The 21779-nt window shown below is 40.9% G+C and overlaps 2 protein-coding genes across 2 annotated transcripts in view; one reads left to right on the top strand and one right to left on the bottom strand.

The window, feature by feature from the left end:
• Positions 1 to 21779, top strand: part of LOC117522999 (cadherin-23-like) — a 102838-nt gene that overhangs the window by 51566 nt on the left and 29493 nt on the right. The window contains exon 12 of the mRNA XM_034184415.1: positions 18647 to 18707. Within this exon, the coding sequence (XP_034040306.1) occupies positions 18647 to 18707 (61 nt within the window). The remainder of the gene's footprint in view (positions 1 to 18646; positions 18708 to 21779) is intronic.
• Positions 3944 to 7072, bottom strand: LOC117523560 (uncharacterized protein C10orf105-like). Its single transcript, XM_034185122.1, has 2 exons — positions 6990 to 7072; positions 3944 to 4496 (listed from the first exon to the last, which is right to left on the bottom strand). The coding sequence occupies exon 2, from the start codon at positions 4478 to 4480 to the stop codon at positions 3992 to 3994; it is 489 nt and encodes a 162-aa protein (XP_034041013.1). The 5' UTR covers positions 4481 to 4496; positions 6990 to 7072; the 3' UTR covers positions 3944 to 3991.

Raw genomic sequence — 21779 nt, 5'->3', positions numbered from 1 at the left:
TGCCTAAAACTCTCATGAATATATTCTCTGGGTTTATAGACGTTGTTATTGCATTTGTTTTATGTGAGAATCACAGTCTGTCTCTCTGTTATTTTCAATGGGAGCTGCTGTGAGCTTCGCTCGCTTCCTGATCATATCGTTCTGGAGGAAAGTGAAGTTTGCTCTTTAACGTCTTGATTATTGTTCTTTAAAACACTGTTTGTCCTCTTTGTTCGAGACTAATATATAATATGTCTGAAATTTGGTTTGCGTTTATTAAATTCCACGCAGATTAAACAGCAGACACGGATTATTTGTTATAATTGTTTTAGCAAGTTTTCAGGGTATCATGCAGCAGTTTCTTATTAACGTGACAAAAAGCATAAAAAAATTAAATTTTTGTAGTATAATATTCATTTACAATTGTCATCATGTGGATTCTTTATGTTGTTTTGACTGCAACGACTCTCTGGTATGCAAGGGATTATGGGATACATGAAAACCCCAAATATGATTGGATAAAACACTAAAGAATAAATAGCAATACACCCTTTTCGCAGACGGGTAATATTTTTCATACCACCCGAGTAGTCAGCCAATCCGGACAGCGGAGCGGCACCACGACAAAGAGGCGCGGTCAGAGGAACTGTGAAATACTGGTGAGTCACTATTAATAATTTCTTACGTGTCCAACCTCATAGGTTGATCATTAAAATTAAATTTGTTAGTTCTAAAAGCCATCATAATTATTTATAGGAAATGTTCTATTTTTTTTCTACTAAGGTTTGAACTTTGAGTGTTTACACAGGAGAGAAAAGTGAGAAAATGTTAATGCCTGTTTGAGAAAAGTGTATAAAGTGTGTATTGAGGGGTTTTACAGCCTTAAAACATCTATAATAATTGTAAAAAATAACGCTGACTACTTCGCGGATTTCACCTATCGCGGGTTATTTTTAGAACGTAACTCCCGCGATAAACAAGGGACCACTGTATATGATAAAATCGTTATCAAGTTGTTTTACCAGTGAATATGGCTTTTTAAACCCTTCAGAAAACCATATAGGGTTTAAAAAGCCATATTCATTGGTAAAACAACTTGATAACTGATATTACACCTGCAAGTGGAATTAGTTAGCAAAGTCCAAACTGGGCACCAGGCTGAATTTATCCAACCAACACATTTTAACAGAATACATTGTTTGCAATACTAACTAGTTTAGCAGGATTATTTTTGAGCCAGCTACATTCTAACTAGCCAAGCTAGCTGGTTAGATCACCTATTGAAGAGATGCGCTAGCCTAGCTCACTGGCTAGCTAACTCGTACAATCATGATAAAGGTAATATTAATTATTACCTGAACAAATTTATTTTTTATTTGTATTATGTACAACCCCTGGCAAAAAATTATGGAATCACCGGCCTCGGAGGATGTTCATTCATTTGTTTAATTTTGTAGAAAAAAAGCAGATCACAGACATGACACAAAACTAAAGTCATTTCAAATGGCAACTTTCAGGCTTTAAGAAACACTATAAGAAATCAAGAAAAAAAGATTGTGGCAGTCAGTAACGGTTACTTTTTTAGACCAAACAGAGGAAAAAAATATGGAATCACTCAATTCTGAGGAATAAATTATGGAATCACCCTGTAAATTTTTATCCCCAAAACTAACACCTGCATCATATCAGATCTGCTCCTTAGTCTGCATCTAAAAAGGAGTGATCACACCTTGGAGAGCTGTTGCACCAAGTGGACTGACATGAATCATGGCTCCAACACGAGAGATGTCAATTGAAACAAAGGAGAGGATTATCAAACTCTTAAAAGAGAGTAAATCATCACGCAATGTTGCAAAAGATGTTGGTTGTTCACAGTCAGCTGTGTCTAAACTCTGGACCAAATACAATCAACATGGGAAGGTTGTTAAAGGCAAACATACTGGTAGACCAAGGAAGACATCAAAGCGTCAAGACAGAAAACTTAAAGCAATATGTCTCAAAAATCGAAAAATGTACAACAAAACAAATGAGGAACTAATGGGAGGAAACTGGAGTCAACGTCTGTGACCGAACTGTAAGAAACCGCCTAAAGGAAATGGGATTTACATACAGAAAAGCTAAACGAAAGGCATCATTAACACCTAAACAGAAAAAAACAAGGTTACAATGGGCTAAGGAAAAGCAATCGTGGACTGTGGATGACTGGATGAAAGTCATATTCAGTGATGAATCTCGAATCTGCATTGGGCAAGGTGATGATGCTGGAACTTTTGTTTGGTGCCGTTCCAATGAGATTTATAAAGATGACTGCCTGAAGAGAACATGTAAATTTCCACAGTCATTGATGATATGGGGCTGCATGTCAGGTAAAGGCACTGGGGAGATGGCTGTCATTACATCATCAATAAATGCACAAGTTTATGTTGATATTTTGGACAATTGAAAGGATGTTTGGGGATGATGAAATCATTTTTCAAGATGATAATGCATCTTGCCATAGAGCAAAAACTGTGAAAACATTCCTTGCAAAAAGACACATAGGGTCAATGTCATGGCATAGGGTCAATGTCAATGAGCAGATCTGATTTGATGCAGGTGTTAATTTGGGGAATGAAAATTTACGGGGTGATTCCATATTTTTTTCCTCTGCTTGGTCTAAAAAAGTAACCGTTACTGACTGCCACAATCTTTTTTTCTTGATTTCTTATAGTGTTTCTTAAAGCCAGAAAGTTGCCATTTGAAATGACTTTAGTTTTGTGTCATGTCTGTGATCTGCTTTTTTTCTACAAAATTAAACAACTGAATGAACATCCTCTGAGACCGGTGATTCCATAATTTTTGCCAGGGGTTGTAGTATTCTCTTACAGCTGGCTGAAATGGAGCTGTTTTTGAAAACATCTATGTTCTGATTGGGCCAAAAAAAAAAAAAACCTCCATATATCTATGCATGACATAGCTAGTGTAATAGCTGCTGCTATTGTGTTGATTTTGTTTACATCTGTTAACACAAAGTCACCAGTAGCATCATAGTTTGTAATTGAGAGGTTGACACAAATTCAGATGTCACAAATTCACAAATTTTGTTGAATTTAATTTAAACTTTCAGTTAATTGGGCAGCACAGTGGCTTCGTGGTTAGCACTGATGCCTCACTGCAAGAAGGTCATGGGGTCGCTTCTTGCCCCTTCTATGTGGAGTTTGCGTGTTCTCCCCGTGTCTGCGTGGGTTCTCTCCAGGTGCTCCAACTTCCGCCCACATCCAAAGACATCCAGGTTAGATGGATTGGAAACTTTAAATTGTCCGTAGGTGTGCGAGTGAGTGTGAATGTTTGTTTGTCTGTATGTGGCACAGACTGGCGTCCTGTCCAGGGTGTACCCCACCTCACGCCCTATGACTGCTGGAATGGTCTCCAGCCCCCATGACCCTTAATTGGAGGAAGCAGGTATAGAAAATGGATGCATGGACTTTCAATTAATGGAATTTCAGTCTACATTTTGCAGTCAAAATGCACATGCAAATGCAACATATATATATATATATATATATATATATATATATATATATATATATATATATATATATATATATATATATATATATATATATATATATATCGTTTTCAATCAAATTCCAGTCTGTTTGTTGTTCTATCTATTTAGTTGTGTTTTATGGGTAAATTTGTGAAGCTTGTTGATAGTGAAATCATATTCAATGGAATCAGACGAATATGAGATTTGGCAAAATAGTGCATGTTGGCAAAATCCAAGTCTTATTGGATTCTTTTGAAAACACTTGTCAAATGAATGCAGTGCATTGCAGTGCAATAACAGTGCCATATTCCACGTTTACAGAAAGTAAAAGCATTTTTACAATATGTATCAACGGTTTGCCTTGTTTGGTTGGTTTTTAAAGATAATTTTATCTTTTTCCCGCTGGCACACACCTGCTTAGTACAGTATGAGCAGAATGGAACCCTTGTGGTAACAGTCAGTCTGACCACGCCATGCCTCCGGTCAGATTTCAGTCACATAGTCAAACAGGCATGGAACGGTGAGATGGGGACCCACGCTCGCCTCTGGCAGGGTTGACTGTCTTGGAGCAGATCGGGATACCGGTGTGCTCTCACGCTCATGTGGCCTGCGGTAGGGCGGCCGTCTGAAGGAGAGGTTATATGACCGCCGATAGGATCCCAGCCTCTTCCACACCTTGAGCTGGGGCTCACCAGACCGACTACTTCTATGGGTCAAGTTTCCCCCTGGGTCGCAGCTCGCGTCTGAATCCTCATCCTGTCCACAGGGCTGGCAGACTGCCAGAAGGGCTGCAAACCCTGCCAGCAGTAGCGATAGACCTAGCACCATCATGATGGTGAAATGTGGGTCATGGTTGTCTGAAGAATGAGATGGAGGCAGTAGGCTGGTGGGAGAGATAGCCGTGGAGTCCAGGGTAATATTTTCTGAGCTGGAAGGAGAAGTGAAGTTGGATCCTTGATCAGTGGTGTTCATTTTGACTTGACCCTGTATGGGAAAAGATGGGAAAGGCTGTCAGGATATTGAAGAGTATGTGTATGGATCTGTTGTGCTGTAGTCACCCTGGGATCACCAAAGTGAACGGAGTGTCCTTGGGGTATTGTGACTTGTAGTAGGGAACTGTTACGGATGTTGCATTTTCATCATGTTGCTAATCCAACTGAAGAACTCCATCCTATGGGGTCCCTGAGTCCCATTCAGGGTTGTGCTTATACCCAAATACCACAGTGTGAATGAAATGAAAATATATATGCTAGCTAGCCAAATTAGGTGGTTTACGTTTTATTGACTGGACTAGGCTAGTTAGTTTAGCTATCTCAGTCACTGCCTGAAAATGGTTTGTGATTACAGCATTCAGTATTCTGTCACAAGTACTTGTATACTATATTGATTAGGTTAGGATACAGCTTATCTAGCAGGTCAGATGGAGTAGCCTGCTGCTGGACTTATGCATTGCCACTTGTTGGTTCTATCACCATGGGATTACCCTTGAGCACCTCATCAGTCACAACCCTCATGTGGTTTTGAGCTGGGTAAATGGTTTTTTTTGTGGTGGGTGATCTCTGTAATGACCCCTTCACACGTAACACGAATGAGGCCGAATGGCACACAAAAGAGGATTCAAATGGCACTCGTGAAAAATCGGAACCACACTCAAACACCTCGTACAGCGATCGCCACATCCATTCAGGCACAGCACATGCACTCTACATTTGCATGTTGCTCGTGCCGGACACCCATTTGACCCGCGGGTAAGATGAGGTCGCACTGCCATCTGATCATGCTCGCAACATTTGCACGGCAAATGTCAAACACTGGTCGGACATATCGCACCGCGGGGCTGCACAAAATCATCGGCCACGTCAAACCTTGGCTGAATGGCGCAATCAAGGCAGCCTTCACACCGGCGGACGAATGACGGCGATTGGCAGACAAGTGCCCATTCAACTCGACCGGAGTCGACCAGAGTCCAGGTGTCACCCACAGTCATTCAACATCACTCGTGGAGCACTTAAAAAAGGCAGAGCCATTTGCACAGCCAGCACGGAAGTAAAGCTCAGGCGACCACCATGTTTTGACAGATGTGACTTATACTCCGGTGCAATTTCTAGTGTTGAAAATTGAAAATACAGTTGTCTGCCACTATTTTGGATGCTGGTTAATTCTGTTCCTCCTAAATCAGCTTGTGATTTGGCAGTAAGCATGTCAAATTTGGCTACAACTGCAAGCTATCACCTGCCTGCCTGATCTGCCGTTGAGGACTTCTTGTTTCACCACAGCCCCATTAGATGTCTTGTGTTCAGAGTTTCCGTTGGGTCTTCATGATTACCATAGCAACCATGGTGCACACAAATTCCCCACCATATTTCATCCCAAAAGACAATCCCCTTCTTGATCTGTTACCCAGGTGTCACGATGCAGATGAGGGCTTGGATTTTGACACCTGTTTTTCTACGTAGTCAGCCTCTCTCAAAGTGCCGTGCTGTTTTCCTAACAGGCCTTTTTAACCAAGCTGAGTTCAGTTTATTTTGACAGATAATTTTCTGTTTATTACAATCATACACTTTGGGTGTACATACATAAATATACACCAGAGCGGCAACATGCACATGCAGATGCAGTGAGTGTTTGGCATTTGCGGCAATTATGTAGCTATTAAATTAAGGACTACAGACCAGTCAAGGCTTGACAGGCTTTTTTCTTCACTGTGAAACAGATTGGGTTTATTAAAATGCCTCCTATAAAATGGAAGGCACCCATCCCTTCTACCCTAGTCTCCAATTATCCCCCACCTTATTCTGCGTGCCCCCATCTACAGCACAGCAACATTTGTAAATGTCATCCTCCTTAATTCAACCGAGACAAAGCGTGGCTTATCAGTTTAAGGGAAACACATTGGGACATGAAATTATTTTTAAGACCAAATGCCAGGAAAGCTGTGAAAAGGCCAGTGGAGCAGGATGGCTCGTTAGAGAGTCAGTTCATTAGTCAGACTTTCTTTCCAGGCGTGGTGTAGCCGATGTTCCACACAGGCGTGATTAGGCACGCTGCTCTGACAGCGGTGAGGTGCTCTCCCTCGCTGTCACCGCACACATCCGACGGCTCAGCTAGTTTTTACACAGCTAAACTCCCTTTTGTCACTTCCTTACAAGCACGCCTCGACACCTCAAAACACCACACTCAGTTTGTTCAGCATTTTATCTGTCACACATCGACATGCATGTTGGAGTTGTTTCCATTTAATTTTCTCTTTGATCCTCAGCCCACTTTTTCTATATTATCGAACTGAAGCGAACGTCGTTAAATGACTCACAGGTTGGACATTTTCATGACACAATGAGACACCAGAGCGCACATTAAATGTGTTTCTTTGCTGAGTTACGGCTGTAACTCTCATTGTAATCAAGTTATGTTCAGCTGTGGAGAACATTTTTCATTCATTCATTTGGAAATGAAACCTTTAGAAGTATATACTCACAGCTGCACTTCAGAGACTCAAACAGCACCTCGTGTAGTTCCCGTAACTGAGGTCAGAGCCGTTCCTCCACACTGCGACGCACCCAGAGTGGGGAAAAAACTAGGCTTGAAGAGGGGGATTGTGGGGGACACGGGGCCAAAATGTGGGTGTCATGCTCCAAACTTTTTGCTGTTGTTTCAAAGTGAAGGAGTTGCAGATAGCAGAGCACTTTCTGAGCCTGACAGAGGTTTAGTTGTTAATCTACACCTGCACACACTTATAATATCTGACTGAGTAATGTTGTGCACTATAGACACCCCCCTTTGGATCCTACATGGTGCAGTCCACTGTGTAATACCCTATTCATCAATCACCAAACTGACCCCCCAAGCCTTTTTTCCCATCTCCCCCTCCTCTCTGCTCGCCTTTCTCCTCTGCTCTTTATAAAGCTAATGAGAGTGAAGTTGGGCCCCTCTTCACAGAGGAAGTTGGAGAAAGCAAAGTGGAATGCACAGGATGACACAGGCTGTCAGACGCGTAGCTGTAAATGTTAAAGCAATTCGGTGAACAGAAGGATAATGTCCTGGAAAATGTGGGATTTCTTTTTTATTTTGATATGGAACTTAGTTTGGATCCACAATTCAGCAGAATTTTTCAGTATTCAAGATCATTTAATACAAAATTCTATTAATTATGAACTTCAAAAACATTTTGTGAGACAAAATAATATAGTAGGTAATAATGTATGATGCTTGATGCTAAATACAAGTGAAAGTGGATATTTTGGTGTAGGGGCCTATGTGGCCTTGGTGTGACTTCTAGTTTCTTTTTTCAACCACATGCTGACACACTTGCCTGCCTAATAATTGGAAGCAGCCACTTTTTGAACCACAGTAAGCTTATCTGACTGTTTGTGTTGATAAGATGGTCTTTTGGGGTTCACCATCTTCTTACAGTGCATGCTGGTATACCATTATTTCATGGTTACTTGAGAGTTGTTTGATAACTCTGCTGCATTTATCACCCCTTTTCTTAAAATTTGCACCATAACGTCACCTCAGTAGTGCCCCCAATGCACTGACATAGAGTTTGTTTTCTAGGAAAAAGCCCTTGTCATTGTGCAGTAAGGCCTTCATCCCAGCATTTTCATATAAAAATTCAAGGCATCAGAAGGCTGATGCTTACCCTGTGTGGGGTACACACCACAATATAAATTTTGAAGTCATTCATACCAATTAATCACAAATATTTTGATGTTCAGTATGTGCTTCAGATCATCCATCTAGGCTTCTTGATTGTTGAAATGTAAAAAATTTTTCAGTCTGTTTTCCTTGAAATTGACCTTTGACTTTCAACCAGACTACTCCAAAGTGTAATGATCCGTCCAGGCTTCTTGGTTGTTAAGATGTAAAAAAGAGGGTTTGTTTCAGGCCAGATTTTCCTGGTCTTTGACCAAACTACTCTAAAATCTAATTACTTCTAAATAGCTATCAAAGTAATACTCCACCAAGTTTGATTTCTCTGGGCTTTTTGGCTGTTGAGATATATTAAAAATGTGGTTTTCAGATCCTGTTTTCTTTATTCTTGACCTTTGATATTTGCCCAAACGACTCCACATACAATCATGCTGAGATATACATCCGTTGTTTTTTTTTGTTTTTTTTTCTTGTCCACAGACACATGAACACATAAACACACAGACACACCAGGGGTTACAAAAAAAAGTGCTACATTTTGTTTCTGTGATAAATATTTCACAACAAGTTTACAATGTGTAAGTGATTAAACACACATGCACAAAACACTCACCTGCAACATTTAGGTCCAGTTCTACAGTCCCTTCATCCTGCGTCATGCTCACTATGCTTGTGCATGCACATGTGAGTGCTGTTCCAGAGCTGTTTACCTCGTGGAAGAGGGGTTTCAAACACTCCAGCACAGGCCGTTCTTCTGGCCGTTCTTCTGTCCCTCCGCACGTCAAAAGTCAAGAACCACAAAACTCTCAAATCTAAATTTTTATACATTAATACTGGGAGGTCAAAAAATCATACATATCTGACATTTAGAAAAGTTTATATATATATTTTTTACTGAATTTTGGGTTTCAAATAGGAAGTGTATGGAAGCCCTGAAATGTGCACATTGCCCACTAGATGCTGACAAAAGCTGCTTAAATGGTTGACAAATTCTTGACTGTTAATTTGTGAAGGGTACGTTTGGTGAAAGTGACAGCCAAAAATCAACTTACAGTTGTGTCCCTGACTTTATGGCCAATTTACGTGTTTCCAAAGCATAAATGTTATGGCCTCAGACAGTGGACTTATCTCTGTGCTTGTTCTGTTAGACCTCAGTGCTGCTTTTGATACTGTTGACCATAAAATTTTATTACAGAGATTAGAGCATGCCATAGGTATTAAAGGCACTGCGCTGCGGTGGTTTGAATCATATTTATCTAATAGATTACAATTTGTTCATGTAAATGGGGAATCTTCTTCACAGACTAAGGTTAATTATGGAGTTCCCTACCGTTCTGTGCTAGGACCAATTTTATTTACTTTATACATGCTTCCCTTAGGCAGTATTATTAGACGGTATTGCTTAAATTTTCATTGTTACGCAGATGATACCCAGCTTTATCTATCCATGAAGCCAGAGGACACACACCAATTAGTTAAACTGCAGGATTGTCTTACAGACATAAAGACATGGATGACCTCTAATTTCCTGCTTTTAAACTCAGATAAAACTGAAGTTATTGTACTTGGCCCCACAAATCTTAGAAACATGGTGTCTAACCAGATCCTTACTCTGGATAGCATTACCCTGACCTCTAGTAATACTGTGAGAAATCTTGGAGTCATTTTTGATCAGGATATGTCATTCAATGCGCATATTAAACAAATATGTAGGACTGCTTTTTTGCATTTGCGCAATATCTCTAAAATTAGAAAGGTCTTGTTGTTATGGATAAGACGCGGATTGAGGAGCGGTCCAGTATCTGACTGAACCCAGCATGAAATAATCAGAAGCAGTTCCAAAAAGAAAACACATTTATTTTTTTCCCTTTGTGCTATACATGAAATACTAAATAATTAAAGTTCTGGTGAGGTGAAAAGGCGGCGCGCTCTCTCAGCGTCTCAACAGTCGGAGTCCAAACGTTCAGGACTCAGGAGTTCAGCCAACACCCCCCCCAGGTGACTTTCCCAGACTGTACTCTGCGAAGCAGGAACAGAGATGAGATTATTCAACACTTATTACTACGAAATATTGTTTAGAGGCAAACTTATCAGCTACACGTTTAGGTCTGGTTTCAAACTTAGTTCAAAGAGGCTGCTGCTCACAGCTAGTGGAGGATCATTAATCCGCACGCCACTGCCGTGAGGAGCACGCCAAACAATTTCCACCAATAATTACTTATAGCTGCATATAAACGCCAATTTACATTCACGGATAAACTTTTCAGAATATTCACCTCTGTCGTGTGCTGACAACGTTTGCCTCTCACCCTCGTCCTCCTTCACAGGCGCGATGTCAGACTCTGAAACGGCCCTAAGCGTCCCCACACGGTCGTCACAAGGTCGTATTCTCCGGCAATCTTATCCAACTCACTGCTGGTTTAAATGTAGTTCTTCATCACTACATTGGTACCAGCTGGAAGTCCTCAGATCTGCACGTGAACATCACAGGTGTCGTGGATTGTCCTGATAGAGAGCCGCACGAGAATGCAACAGGTGCAGCCAGTCATTGTAACAGAGGAGAGAGACTCTTCTGCAGCACATTTTCCTCAGAGAACAGCCCCAAATCACCTGGGAAGGAAAATAAACACAAAACAACCCAACCTTATCCAGCCAAACCCCCCCCCCAACACACAACACTTGTCTCAGAATGATGCTGAAAAACTAACTTATTTCCTCTAGGCTGGACTATTGTAATTCATTATTATCAGGTTGTCCTAAAAGTTCCCTGAAAAGCCTTTAGTTAATTCAAAATGCTGCAGCTAGAGTACTAATGGGGACTAGAAGGAGAGAGCATATCTCACCCATATTGGCCTCTCTTCATTGGCTTCCTGTTAATTCTAGAATAGAATTTAAAATTCTTCTTCTTACTTATAAGGTTTTGAATAATCAGGTCCCATCTTATCTTAGGGACCTCATAGTACCATATCACCCCAATAGAGCACTTCACTCTCAGACTGCAGGCTTACTTGTAGTTCCTAGGGTTTGTAAGAGTAGAATGGGAGGCAGAGCCTTCAGCTTTCAGGCTCCTCTCCTGTGGAACCAGCTCCCAATTCAGATCAGGGAGACAGACACCCTCTCTACTTTTAAGATTAGGCTTAAAACTTTCCTTTTTGCTAAAGCTTATAGTTAGGGCTGGATCAGGTGACCCTGAACCATCCCTTAGTTATGCTGCTATAGACTTAGACTGCTGGGGGGTTCCCATGATGCACTGAGTGTTTCTTTCTCTTTTTGCTCTGTATGCACCACTCTGCATTTAATCATTAGTGATTGATCTCTGCTCCCCTCCACAGCATGTATTTTTCCTGGTTCTCTCCCTCAGCCCCAACCAGTCCCAGCAGAAGACTGCCCCTCCCTGAACCTGGTTCTGCTGGAGGTTTCTTCCTGTTAAAAGGGAGTTTTTCCTTCCCACTGTCGCCAAGTGCTTTCTCACAGGGGGTCGTTTTGACCGTTGGGGTTTTTCCGTAATTATTGTATGGCTTTGCCTTACAATATAAAGCACCTTGGGGCAACTGTTTCTTGTGATTTGGTGCTATATAAATAAAATTGATTGATTGATTGATAAATGCAAGTTTTTCATTTCAAATAGCTATTTGCAAGACTGTTTTCATGCACACCTGGAGAAATAACATTGTATTTTTGAATGAACAAACAGAACAAACAGTCAGGAACATAAGTATTTTGGTAGTGACAAGCTGTTATTATTTGGGCTTTGTGCACCACCAAAATAGGGTTCAATTTAATTTCATCCATTTATCCATTTTCTTCCGCTTTATCCGAAGTCGGGTCGCGGCAATTAGCACCAAATCACAACAAAGATGCCTCAAGGCGTTTCACACAAGTAAGGTCTAACCTTACCAACCCCTAGAGCAAGCACACAGGTGACAGTGGTAAGGAAAAACTCCATTTGATGATTTGAGGAAGAAACCTCAAGCAGACCAGACTCAAAGGGGCGACCCTCTGCTTGGGCCATGCCACTGACACAATTAACAATACAAAAATAGAGGAAATTTGTGGAGTCCATGCTGGTGTCCAGGATGGGAGGCCTGCAGAAGAAGACACCCACTCCCATCTCTGGATGGAGCCGCACCTAAAACAGAGCGAAAGAGAGAGAGAGAGAGAGAGAGAGAGAGAGAGAGAGAGAGAGAGAGAGAGAGAAACAGAATCGGGTGGCAGAAAGACAACAAATACAGTATAATTTGTCAGCATTAAGCAACAAGAAAAACAGAAGAAATGCTGAGGTGATCGCCGACCACTAGCCCTAAGCTTCACTAAGAGACCCAGACTTTAGATAAAGTTGAGGCCGAGACCCGCTCTGTTTATATCTGGGTTTTGTCTGGGGCTGAAAAGAAACAGTCATGATGTGCTTCAACAGCAGACTTTCAGCTAAAATGTGTCAACCATTTAGGAATTTAAGCCATTTGTATCATGGTATAGAGAAAGATTTTGTTCAAATGTAGAGATGAAACTGTTTGCCATTAGGTAGAAGTGAGAATTCCTACGTGGATTAACCCTCTGTACATATACCTGCCCTCTGGGAGGAAAAATGGAAGCATAAAATCTAGGACAGACCCAAAAACTTTTTTTATCCTTCAGCTATCAGGCTAATAAACTAAATACATTTCATTCACACAACTTTAATTAAGTGCAGTACTCATCTCATACAATAGCAGCAGCAAACAATGTTATTTTTATGTTATTTATTTAATTTTTATGTCCTGATTTTATTTTGTCTGGCCTAACATGTTGTTTATATGCACTGATCAGTTGAAGTACACCTAATTTCATGATATTCTCTTGACAATAAAAGCATTTTGATTCTAAAGCTGAAAGTTTAACACTACAAGCACATGTTGATTGTTTCATGATAACTCCATTGAGGTGGTGTACACTGGCACCATTATGAAAATCTCACAGTGCAAATACTTGTGGCTGTGACTATAATACTGTGGAAATAGGATTTATGCAGTTATTTGAAGAAATAAGAAAAGGGAAAAAAATCAGTTACATTTTTATTGATTGCCTGACTTGTGAAATTTCAAGCACTGTGGGAAATAAACAAAGACCTAATCAGATTAAGCATGAGAAATTGTGTGGAGGTGCTAAACAAAAAATGAATGCTGCCGAAGAATCATGGGCTAGTATTTTTTTTCATTTACAGTCTTACTATGCCATCAAGATTATGAATGCAGATATTGCTCACACACCTATATATTTGTCCATGTTGTGTAAAACATTAGCTATTTTTTTTTTACTTCAAAAAAGATTTCTCTCATACAGTTATCATAATCAGTTCAATTATAGTTGCAGTACCATTTTAAAATGATGATGCAATTCGGCAACAAGAATTCATCAACAAGATTAACTAACACAAAAATTTATAAGAGCAAATAACAGATAAATTAATAAAGAATAAATAATAATCGAAGAAAGAAAGAAATATAACGTAATGCTAAAATACTCTCAGCTGTATGAGCATTGTGTTCAATTTCAATTTATTAATTTATATAGCGCCAACTCACGACAAACTCGCCCCAAGGCGCTTCACACAATTCATAACAACACAAATTAATTTAAAATCAAAATTAAAAGCAAGAAAAGCACAATAAAAAGATAAAACACAGTAGAATAAAAAGAAATTACAAAGCAAACACAAACAAATTAAATTAATGATAAGACAGTCTAAAAAAAGTGGGTCTTCAGTCTTGATTTAAAAGTCTCCACCATGTCAGACTGCCTAATAACTGCAGGTAGATCATTCCAAAGAGTTGGACCACGGTAGGAGAAGGCTCTATACCCAACAGACTTCTTGTTCATCCTCGGAACACACAGAAGCCCTGCGAACACAAGGGCCGCGCAGGTACGTGGGGCTTAACCAAGACCGCCAGGTAGGAAGATGCCAGTCCGTGAACAATTTTATAAACAAAACAATAAAACTTTATAATTTACAAATCTTTAATTAATTGCTAAAATCATATTGTCTTACGTACAAGTTGTACATGTTTAGTAAAGCCCCTCTATCAATCCATCAATCAATCAATCAATCGGATCAAAAACAATATTTACATTTTAACAGCGTCTGCAGGAGGCCTTGCATGTGTATGTGTACATTAGCTTTTGACAAGAGCGAAAGTTGTGCAAATCAAGGAATGTTTGTAGATCACCCTCTGTGCTTTTGCTGGTATTAATGAGACAAATTTAACTCCATAGGAAGTTAGCTTTGAGTTAGTGGAAGTGAGAGTGCACGCTAACTGCACCAGCACGCTGTCTTATAATTGACTCCAGGGGTGTTATCAGGTTATCAGGTTCCAAAAACAGCATTTTTGGTTTTAGAAGTGTTTATTTCTCACTAGGATATTTTTACACACAAAACAGAGTTGTGCAGCTAGCTATCAGCCTGTGACGTCATGCTAATGTCCGCGAAATGTCTTGTAAATAAGTTCAGAAGTTTTATTAAGTTCCAAAAATGGTGTTTTCAGTTTTATAAATGTTTAATTCTCATTAGCGTTTCCATAATATATGAGAAATGTATATAAACACACAAAACAAAGTGATTTTGGAGAGGTCAGCCGCTGATGTCACGGTGCAGTCCTATTCTGAATTGCGGTCACCCTCGCCACTCAAAAATAAAATTTAACAGAATGAAACACAATGTGACATTTTAAGCTCTTAAGATACCTCTTGAAATATGTCAAGGTTAGCCATTTTTGAATTTGTCCAAGGTCTGTGTCCCAAGAATGTTCGCTGTGAATTTGAAGACTCTGGCAGTAATACTGGACATATGGTGAGCACAGACAGACGGATAGATGGACAGGTGGATGGACAGATGGATCAAATCCATCACAATATCCGATGGCCATATGTGATGGCCTCGGGTAAAAATCACAAGCCATTTGCTTTACATGTCATCAAGAAGTGCAGTTCAGTGGAAAACTTGTTTGGTGCCCAGATCTTATCCAGTCTGCATTTGAAACCATTCGGTGAAGGAACATTAACCACAGTTGTTGCCACGGCATTTCCACCCAACCACATGGTAACTGACAAACACTTTCCCATTTCCCATTCTGTCTCCCTGATCTGAATTGGGAGCTGGTTCCACAGGAGAGGAGCCCGAAAGCTGAAGGCTCTGCCTCCCATTCTACTCTTACAAACCCTAGGAACTACAAGTAAGCCTGCAGTCTGAGAGCGAAGCGCTCTATTGGGTTGATATGGTACTACGAGGTCCCTAAGATAAGATGGGACCTGATTATTCAAAACCTTATAAGTAAGAAGAAGAATTTTAAATTCTATTCTAGAGTTAACAGGAAGCCAATGAAGAGAGGCCAATATGGGTGAGATATGCTCTCTCCTTCTAGTCCCCGTTAGTACTCTAGCTGCAGCATTTTGAATTAACTGAAGGAGAAAGATGAGTATGTCCCGAAACTTGCAGGTGGAATCAAACCCTTCCCATTATTTGAGAGATTCTCCAGAGCCACGAGTGCGACTTTTTTTGGAAAACTGTCGGAATAAAGCAGGAAAAGCATTGCACACAAACACTCATGTAAAGGGAATTGTACATAGATTAGATTAGAATAGATTAGACAGAACTTTACTGATCCCTTAGGAAGACTTCCTCTGGGAAATTGTATAGCGACACACAGGATAAGAAGCACACAGAGTATCAAAAGTGAAAAAAAGAACAGTTTGCAAATATACAATATAAATACTAGGGATGTGAATTATGCCACCACCTCCCTAAATATGTGTTGTGCCTGCTATTTTAAGAAGTCAGTCCCAATGTCTTTAATTTTTGAACTGGGATACAAACTGGGACCAAAGATTGGAAAAGGGAGGCTGCCCTTAGACTCTGTCCAACGGTTTCTATAGAACATTGGCACACCCATGTCATGAGTATGTGACATCACCTGTGTGGCATCCGTCCGTCTGTGGGAGACGATGGTGTAGCATCCACATACCGTTATAGCTGTATTGACATATAAAAGTCTAAACCCTGAATATAAGATGAGTCCTATTATTTCAGATGAATTTCCAAGAATAAATATTTTACATTTCCATTTGTTTGATGTATGACTCAGGCACAAACCCACCACTCACACCTGAAACAACACTATCAGCATTCACATCTCAGTCCTGACCTTTAACCTGCAGGCTGTCAAACAGTTATGCTGAAATATTTACTAGTTTCATACTTTTAGCTGCCTGGATTGCTCTTTTAAATGGCTCACAGAGGTTGGAATTTCAGCCAAGACCTTTAAAAAGAACTTTGGTTCAGTAAAGAGCTTGTTTTCCTTTGATGCCAGTAAGTTTAAAAAAAAAAAAATCACATTTTTCATTGGAGACAGGGGTCACAGTGGCATAATGCACCAATCACGTCAACGCAAAAATACACAAAAAGAGAAATTGTGCCCCCAAATATTTTTGGATTTTTCTTGAAACAAAATAGGGAATCTGATCTAGTCTGCAAGTTTTGCTTATTATTCATTTCTCTACAGACATCGTTTCCAATTGAGTGACTTCTTTGTTAAATTGATGAAGGGAAATGCATATTAAAATATCTTAATTCATCTAATGCGCTCCACTTTAGTGTACGCCTCGATGCCACTGTGTCCACAAAATGAATTGTGGACACAGTGTGCTGTGTGCTGTACACACACACAGAATTTTCCCCACTGCAGACTGATGCAGAACAAACGCACAGAAATCCACAGCAGATGCTATACAAAGGTTTCATGCTGCAGGATTACGTGCATGGAAATGCGTAAGGCCACAGTGCACGGGTGCGAAACAGCCTTAAACGTAGCTTGGGGCTGGCTGCACCCCTGTGCGCGTGCCCGTGTGTCCACCGAGCGTGCAGCTTGTGTCTGACACAGAGGAGCAGAGCGATCAGTGCCAGCGGCTCTGTGCCGCTCTGGATGTAGAAGTCAGTCATATGACACGGCCCATTCAGCAGAGGCGCAGCGTGCTGCGCTGTTTATCTGCAGAAGCCGTGGAGGCCTGCTGTCTGTGCTGGCATCGGCTTTTTGGCTGCTGGTAACCGAGAGAGAAAAGATCTGCCATTACAGACACGCCAAGCCAAGCTGGAGTTGCTGTGGCAACAGGGAAGTGCACGCCAGTTTGAATGAGGACAGCAGTTTTTCTTGTTTACAGAGATGTTGGGTCAATAAATATTTGCACGAAATGTGCCGTCTCTTATTTGATTGTAAGGAGTGAGATTATAAGCACATCACAGCTTTTAGACAGAGTAAAAGCTGTGATGTGCTTTTTGCCGATTATGTGGTTCTGTTCGCTTCATCAAGCAGTGACCTGCATGAAGTGACTGCGATGAAGTTCACCACCTCCACGTCTGAGAAGGTGGTCCTCTGTAGGAGAAGGGTGGATTGTCTGCTCTGAGTCAGGGGAGAGTTATTATTATTGAGTTTAATTATCTCGAGGTCTTGTTCACAAGTGAGGTTAAGAAGGAGCCTGAGATCGATAGACACATTGGTGCTACGTATGATGTTTTATGGATGCTGTACCGAACCAGCATGGCGAAGAAGAAGCTGAGCCAGAAGGTGAGACTTTCAATTTACCAGTTGATTTATGTTCATGTCCTCAACTGTGGTCATGAGCATTGCATAATGGTTGAAAGAACAAGATCATGGACGTGTGTCAGGTATCTGAGCTTACACTCTGGGACAGGGTGAGAAACTCAAATATCCAGGAGGGACTCTGAGTAGAGCCACTGCTTATTCACATTGAAAGGAGTCAGCTGAGGTAGTTCGGGCATCTGGTGAAAATGCTCCCTGATCATCTCCCTAGGGAGGTGTTCCCAGCACCTCCAACTGGGAGGAGGCCCCGGTGAAGACTCAGGAAACATTGGAGAGGTTGTATTTCCCAACAGGCTTGGGGATGACTAGGAATCTCCCAGAAAGAGTTAGACCACTTGGCCAAGAATAGGGAAGTGTGGATTGAGCTCCTGGCTCCGCTGCCACCACAACCCAGACCCAGATAAGCATTAAAAATGAATGAATGAATCCAATTTGCTTGGTTTCTTGAAGATTGAAATTGGGAGTTTTTCAATATTTTGGCTTTTAGATGACTTAGGTTAAACTCATTTTCAAGGCAGAAAAATATATGTGTGCTAATTAAATAAATGACTTTGCCCACATGTACATTTTTGTAATCAGCATCATTGGATTCCTTTGCCATGAAAATGCATATTTAGCCACTGCTATGAAGATCCCAGGTCATTCAGAAGGCAAAATACTTGAAAATAAAAGTCCAAGATGAACATCACATTGGCTTCCAGGAAAATGGAAGATCCATTGGAAAATCATCTTCTAATTGGCTATTGCATGTACTTTCAAAAAAGTATGTTTTAATTTCCACAAAATCCCAACAAAATGACATGGCAAACCTGACGATAATGTTTTGCCTATAAAAAAAATGTTTTGTTGTGTTTCTGTGCAGGTGCAAGCAACGGATGCGGACCAGGGCGAGAATGGCAGAGTTCTCTACAGGATCCTCACTGGTAAATAATCCTACATCTCTTCCAGGTGGCCTTCACACATTCTGTTGCTCTGCATTCTGTTTCCCTGAGTGATGTGCTTCCTCGTGGCTTAGCCCCTCCCACAGCGGGCAAACAACACGCCTGACTATGTGATGATGTGAAGAGACGGATGTGCAGTAACTTCATGAAAAGTGTCAAACCAGTATCTCCCACAATAGCATTCTATGTGACACTTTGACCTCTTTGTCTTGTTAAATAAAGAGATAAAAAGTCGAATGTAATCACTTCCTCCTTGATCCAAACCCAGTATCTTCACAACATTTATTTGAAATACTTCTACTTTTTTTAGTTCCACAAACAGACAGATAGGGTGATCACACAGCCTATAATACGTGGATGTATTTATCAGTTGCTGTACCGAACCTGTATTGTGATTTTCATTGTCATTGTCGCAAATGGTTAAAATATAGATGTTTTTGTTTGTTTTTTGCTCAAAATAGGAAATATAAACCAGGTCATTTATAATTGCAACAAATGTTCTGTTTTATGTGCTGTTCTGCATCACCCACAAATGTTCTGTCAAAAATTTTGGCACAGGTTTCGCAAAAGTAATTTCTTTGCAGTTGTTGTTTTTTTTTTTTTTTTGCTTAGGGTCATCAGAGTGGATCCTATACACTGAAAAAAGGGAATGTTTGAACCAACTTTAAAAAGTGTTACAATTTGTAAAAGCCTGAATGAATTCAGTTGTTGGAACTTAAGTTTGTAAGTTAGAGTTGATTTAACTTAAGTTTGTAAGTTAGAGTTGATTTAACTTTCATATATATATATAATGATGTGTGTGCATACACACATGTACACACATCAAGCGACCTGCCTCAATATAAACATACCTATAAAGGAAGAGTATGTTAAAAGTGTGTTGGAGGTTAAGCGAGTGTCTGACAGGGTGATGAGTGTGAAGTTGGAAATTGAGGGGTGATGATGAATATCATCTGTGCATATGCCCCACAGGTAGGTTGTGAGATGAAGGAAAAAGAAGATTTCTGGAGTGTGTTAGATGAGGTGGTGGAGAGTGTGCCCAAGCATGAAAGAGTGGTGATAGGAGCGGACTTCAGTGGGCATGTTGGTGAAGGGAACAGAGGTGATGAGGAAGTAATGGGTAGATATGGTATCAAGGATAGGAATGGGGAAGGACAGATGGTAGTTGATTTTGCAAAAAGGATGGAAATGGCTGTGGTGAATACCTACTTTAAGAAAAGGGAGGAGCACAGGGTAACATATAAGAGTGGAGGAAGGTGCACACAGGTGGACTACATTCTTTATAGGAGATGCAAGCTAAAAGAAATCACAGACTGTAAGGTGGTAGCAGTAGAGATTGTCACTAGACAGCATAGGATGGTTGTTTGTAGGATGACTTTAGAGGTAAAGAAGAAGAAGAGAGTGAGAGCTCAACAAAGGATCAGATGGTGGAAGCTGAAGGAGGAAGACTGTTGTGTGAAATTTAGCGAGCAGGTGAGAGAAGCACTGGTTGGAGGGGAAACAATTGTGGACAACTGGAAAAGTACTGCAGATGTGGTGAGGGAGACAGGTAGGACAGTGCTGGGTGTGACATCTGGACAGTGGAAGGAAGACAAGGAGACTTGCTGGTGGAATGAAGAGGTCCAGGAAAGCATAAGGAGAAAGAGGTTGACGAAAACATTTTGGGATAGTCGGAGAGATGAAGAAAGTAGACAGGGGTACAAGGAGATGCGGTGTAAGGTGAAAAGAGAAGTGGCAAAAGCGAAGGAAAAGGCATATTGTGAACTGTACAAGAAGTTGAATAGTAAGGTAGGAGAAAAGGACTTGTACCGATTGGCCAGACAAAGGGACAGAGCTGGAAAGGATGTGCAGCAGGTTAGGGTGGTAAAAGATGCACATGGTAATGTGCTGACAAGTGAGGAGTGTGTGCTGAGAAGGTGGAATGAATATTTTGAAGAGCTGATGAATAAAGAAAATGAGCAAGAGAAAAGGCTGGATGATGTGGTGAGAGTAAATCAGGAAGTACAAGAGATTAGCAAGGAAGAAGTGAAGGCTGCTATGAAGAGGATGAAGAGTGGAAAGGCAGTTGGTCCAGATGACATTCCAGTGGAGACATGGAAATGTCTAGGAGAGATGGCAGTAGAGTTTCTAACCAGATTGTTTAATAAAATCTTGGAAAGTGAGAGGATTTTCAAGAACAAGGGTGATGTGCAGAGCTGCAGTAACTACAGAGGCATAAAGTTGATCAGCCACAGCATGAAGTTATGGGAAAGAGTAGTAGAAGCTAGGCTTAGAAAACAGGGTGAGCAGCAATATGGTTTCATGCCGAGAAAGAGCACTACAGATGCAATGTTTGCTCTGAGAAAACTGTTGGAGAAGTACAGAGAAGGCCAGAAAGAGTTACATTGTGTGTTTGTGGACTTAGAAAAAGCTTATGATAGGGTGCCAAGAGAAGAGCTGTGGTATTGTATGAGGAAGTCTGGAGTGGCAGAGAAGTATGTTAGAGTAGTGCAGGACATGTACAAGAATAGTGTGACAGCAGTGAGATGCGCAGTCAGAATGACAGACTCATTCAAGGTAGAGGTGGGATTATACCAAGGATCAGCTCTGAGTCCTTTCTTGTTTGCAGTGGTGATGGACAGGTTGACAGATCAGACAGGAGTCCCCATGGACTATGATGTTTGCAGATGACATTGTGATCTGTAGTGAGAGTAGAGAGCAAGTTGAGTCTAGTCTGGAGAGGTGGAGATGTGCTTTGGAGAGAAGGGGAATGAAAGTCAGTAGAAGCAAGACTGAGTACATGTGTGTGAATGAGAGGGAGCCCAGTGGAATAGTGCAGTTACAAGGACTAGAAGTGGTGAAAGTAGATGAGTTTAAATATTTGGGGTCAACTGTCCAAAGTAATGGAGAGTGTGGTAGAGAGGTGAAGAGAGTACAGGCAGGGTGGAGTGGGTGGAGAAAGGTGGCAGGAGTGATTTGTGACCGAAGAATATCAGCAAGAGTGAAGGAGAAAGTGTACAAGACAGTAGTGAGACCAGCTATGTTGTATGGCTTAGAGACAGTGGCACTAACAAA

Source organism: Thalassophryne amazonica, chromosome 13 (genome assembly GCF_902500255.1).
Source record: "Thalassophryne amazonica chromosome 13, fThaAma1.1, whole genome shotgun sequence".
NCBI lineage: Eukaryota > Metazoa > Chordata > Actinopteri > Batrachoidiformes > Batrachoididae > Thalassophryne > Thalassophryne amazonica.
The sequence above is the reverse complement of the archived record's forward strand: the minus strand, read 5'-3'. Positions and strand labels throughout refer to the sequence as shown.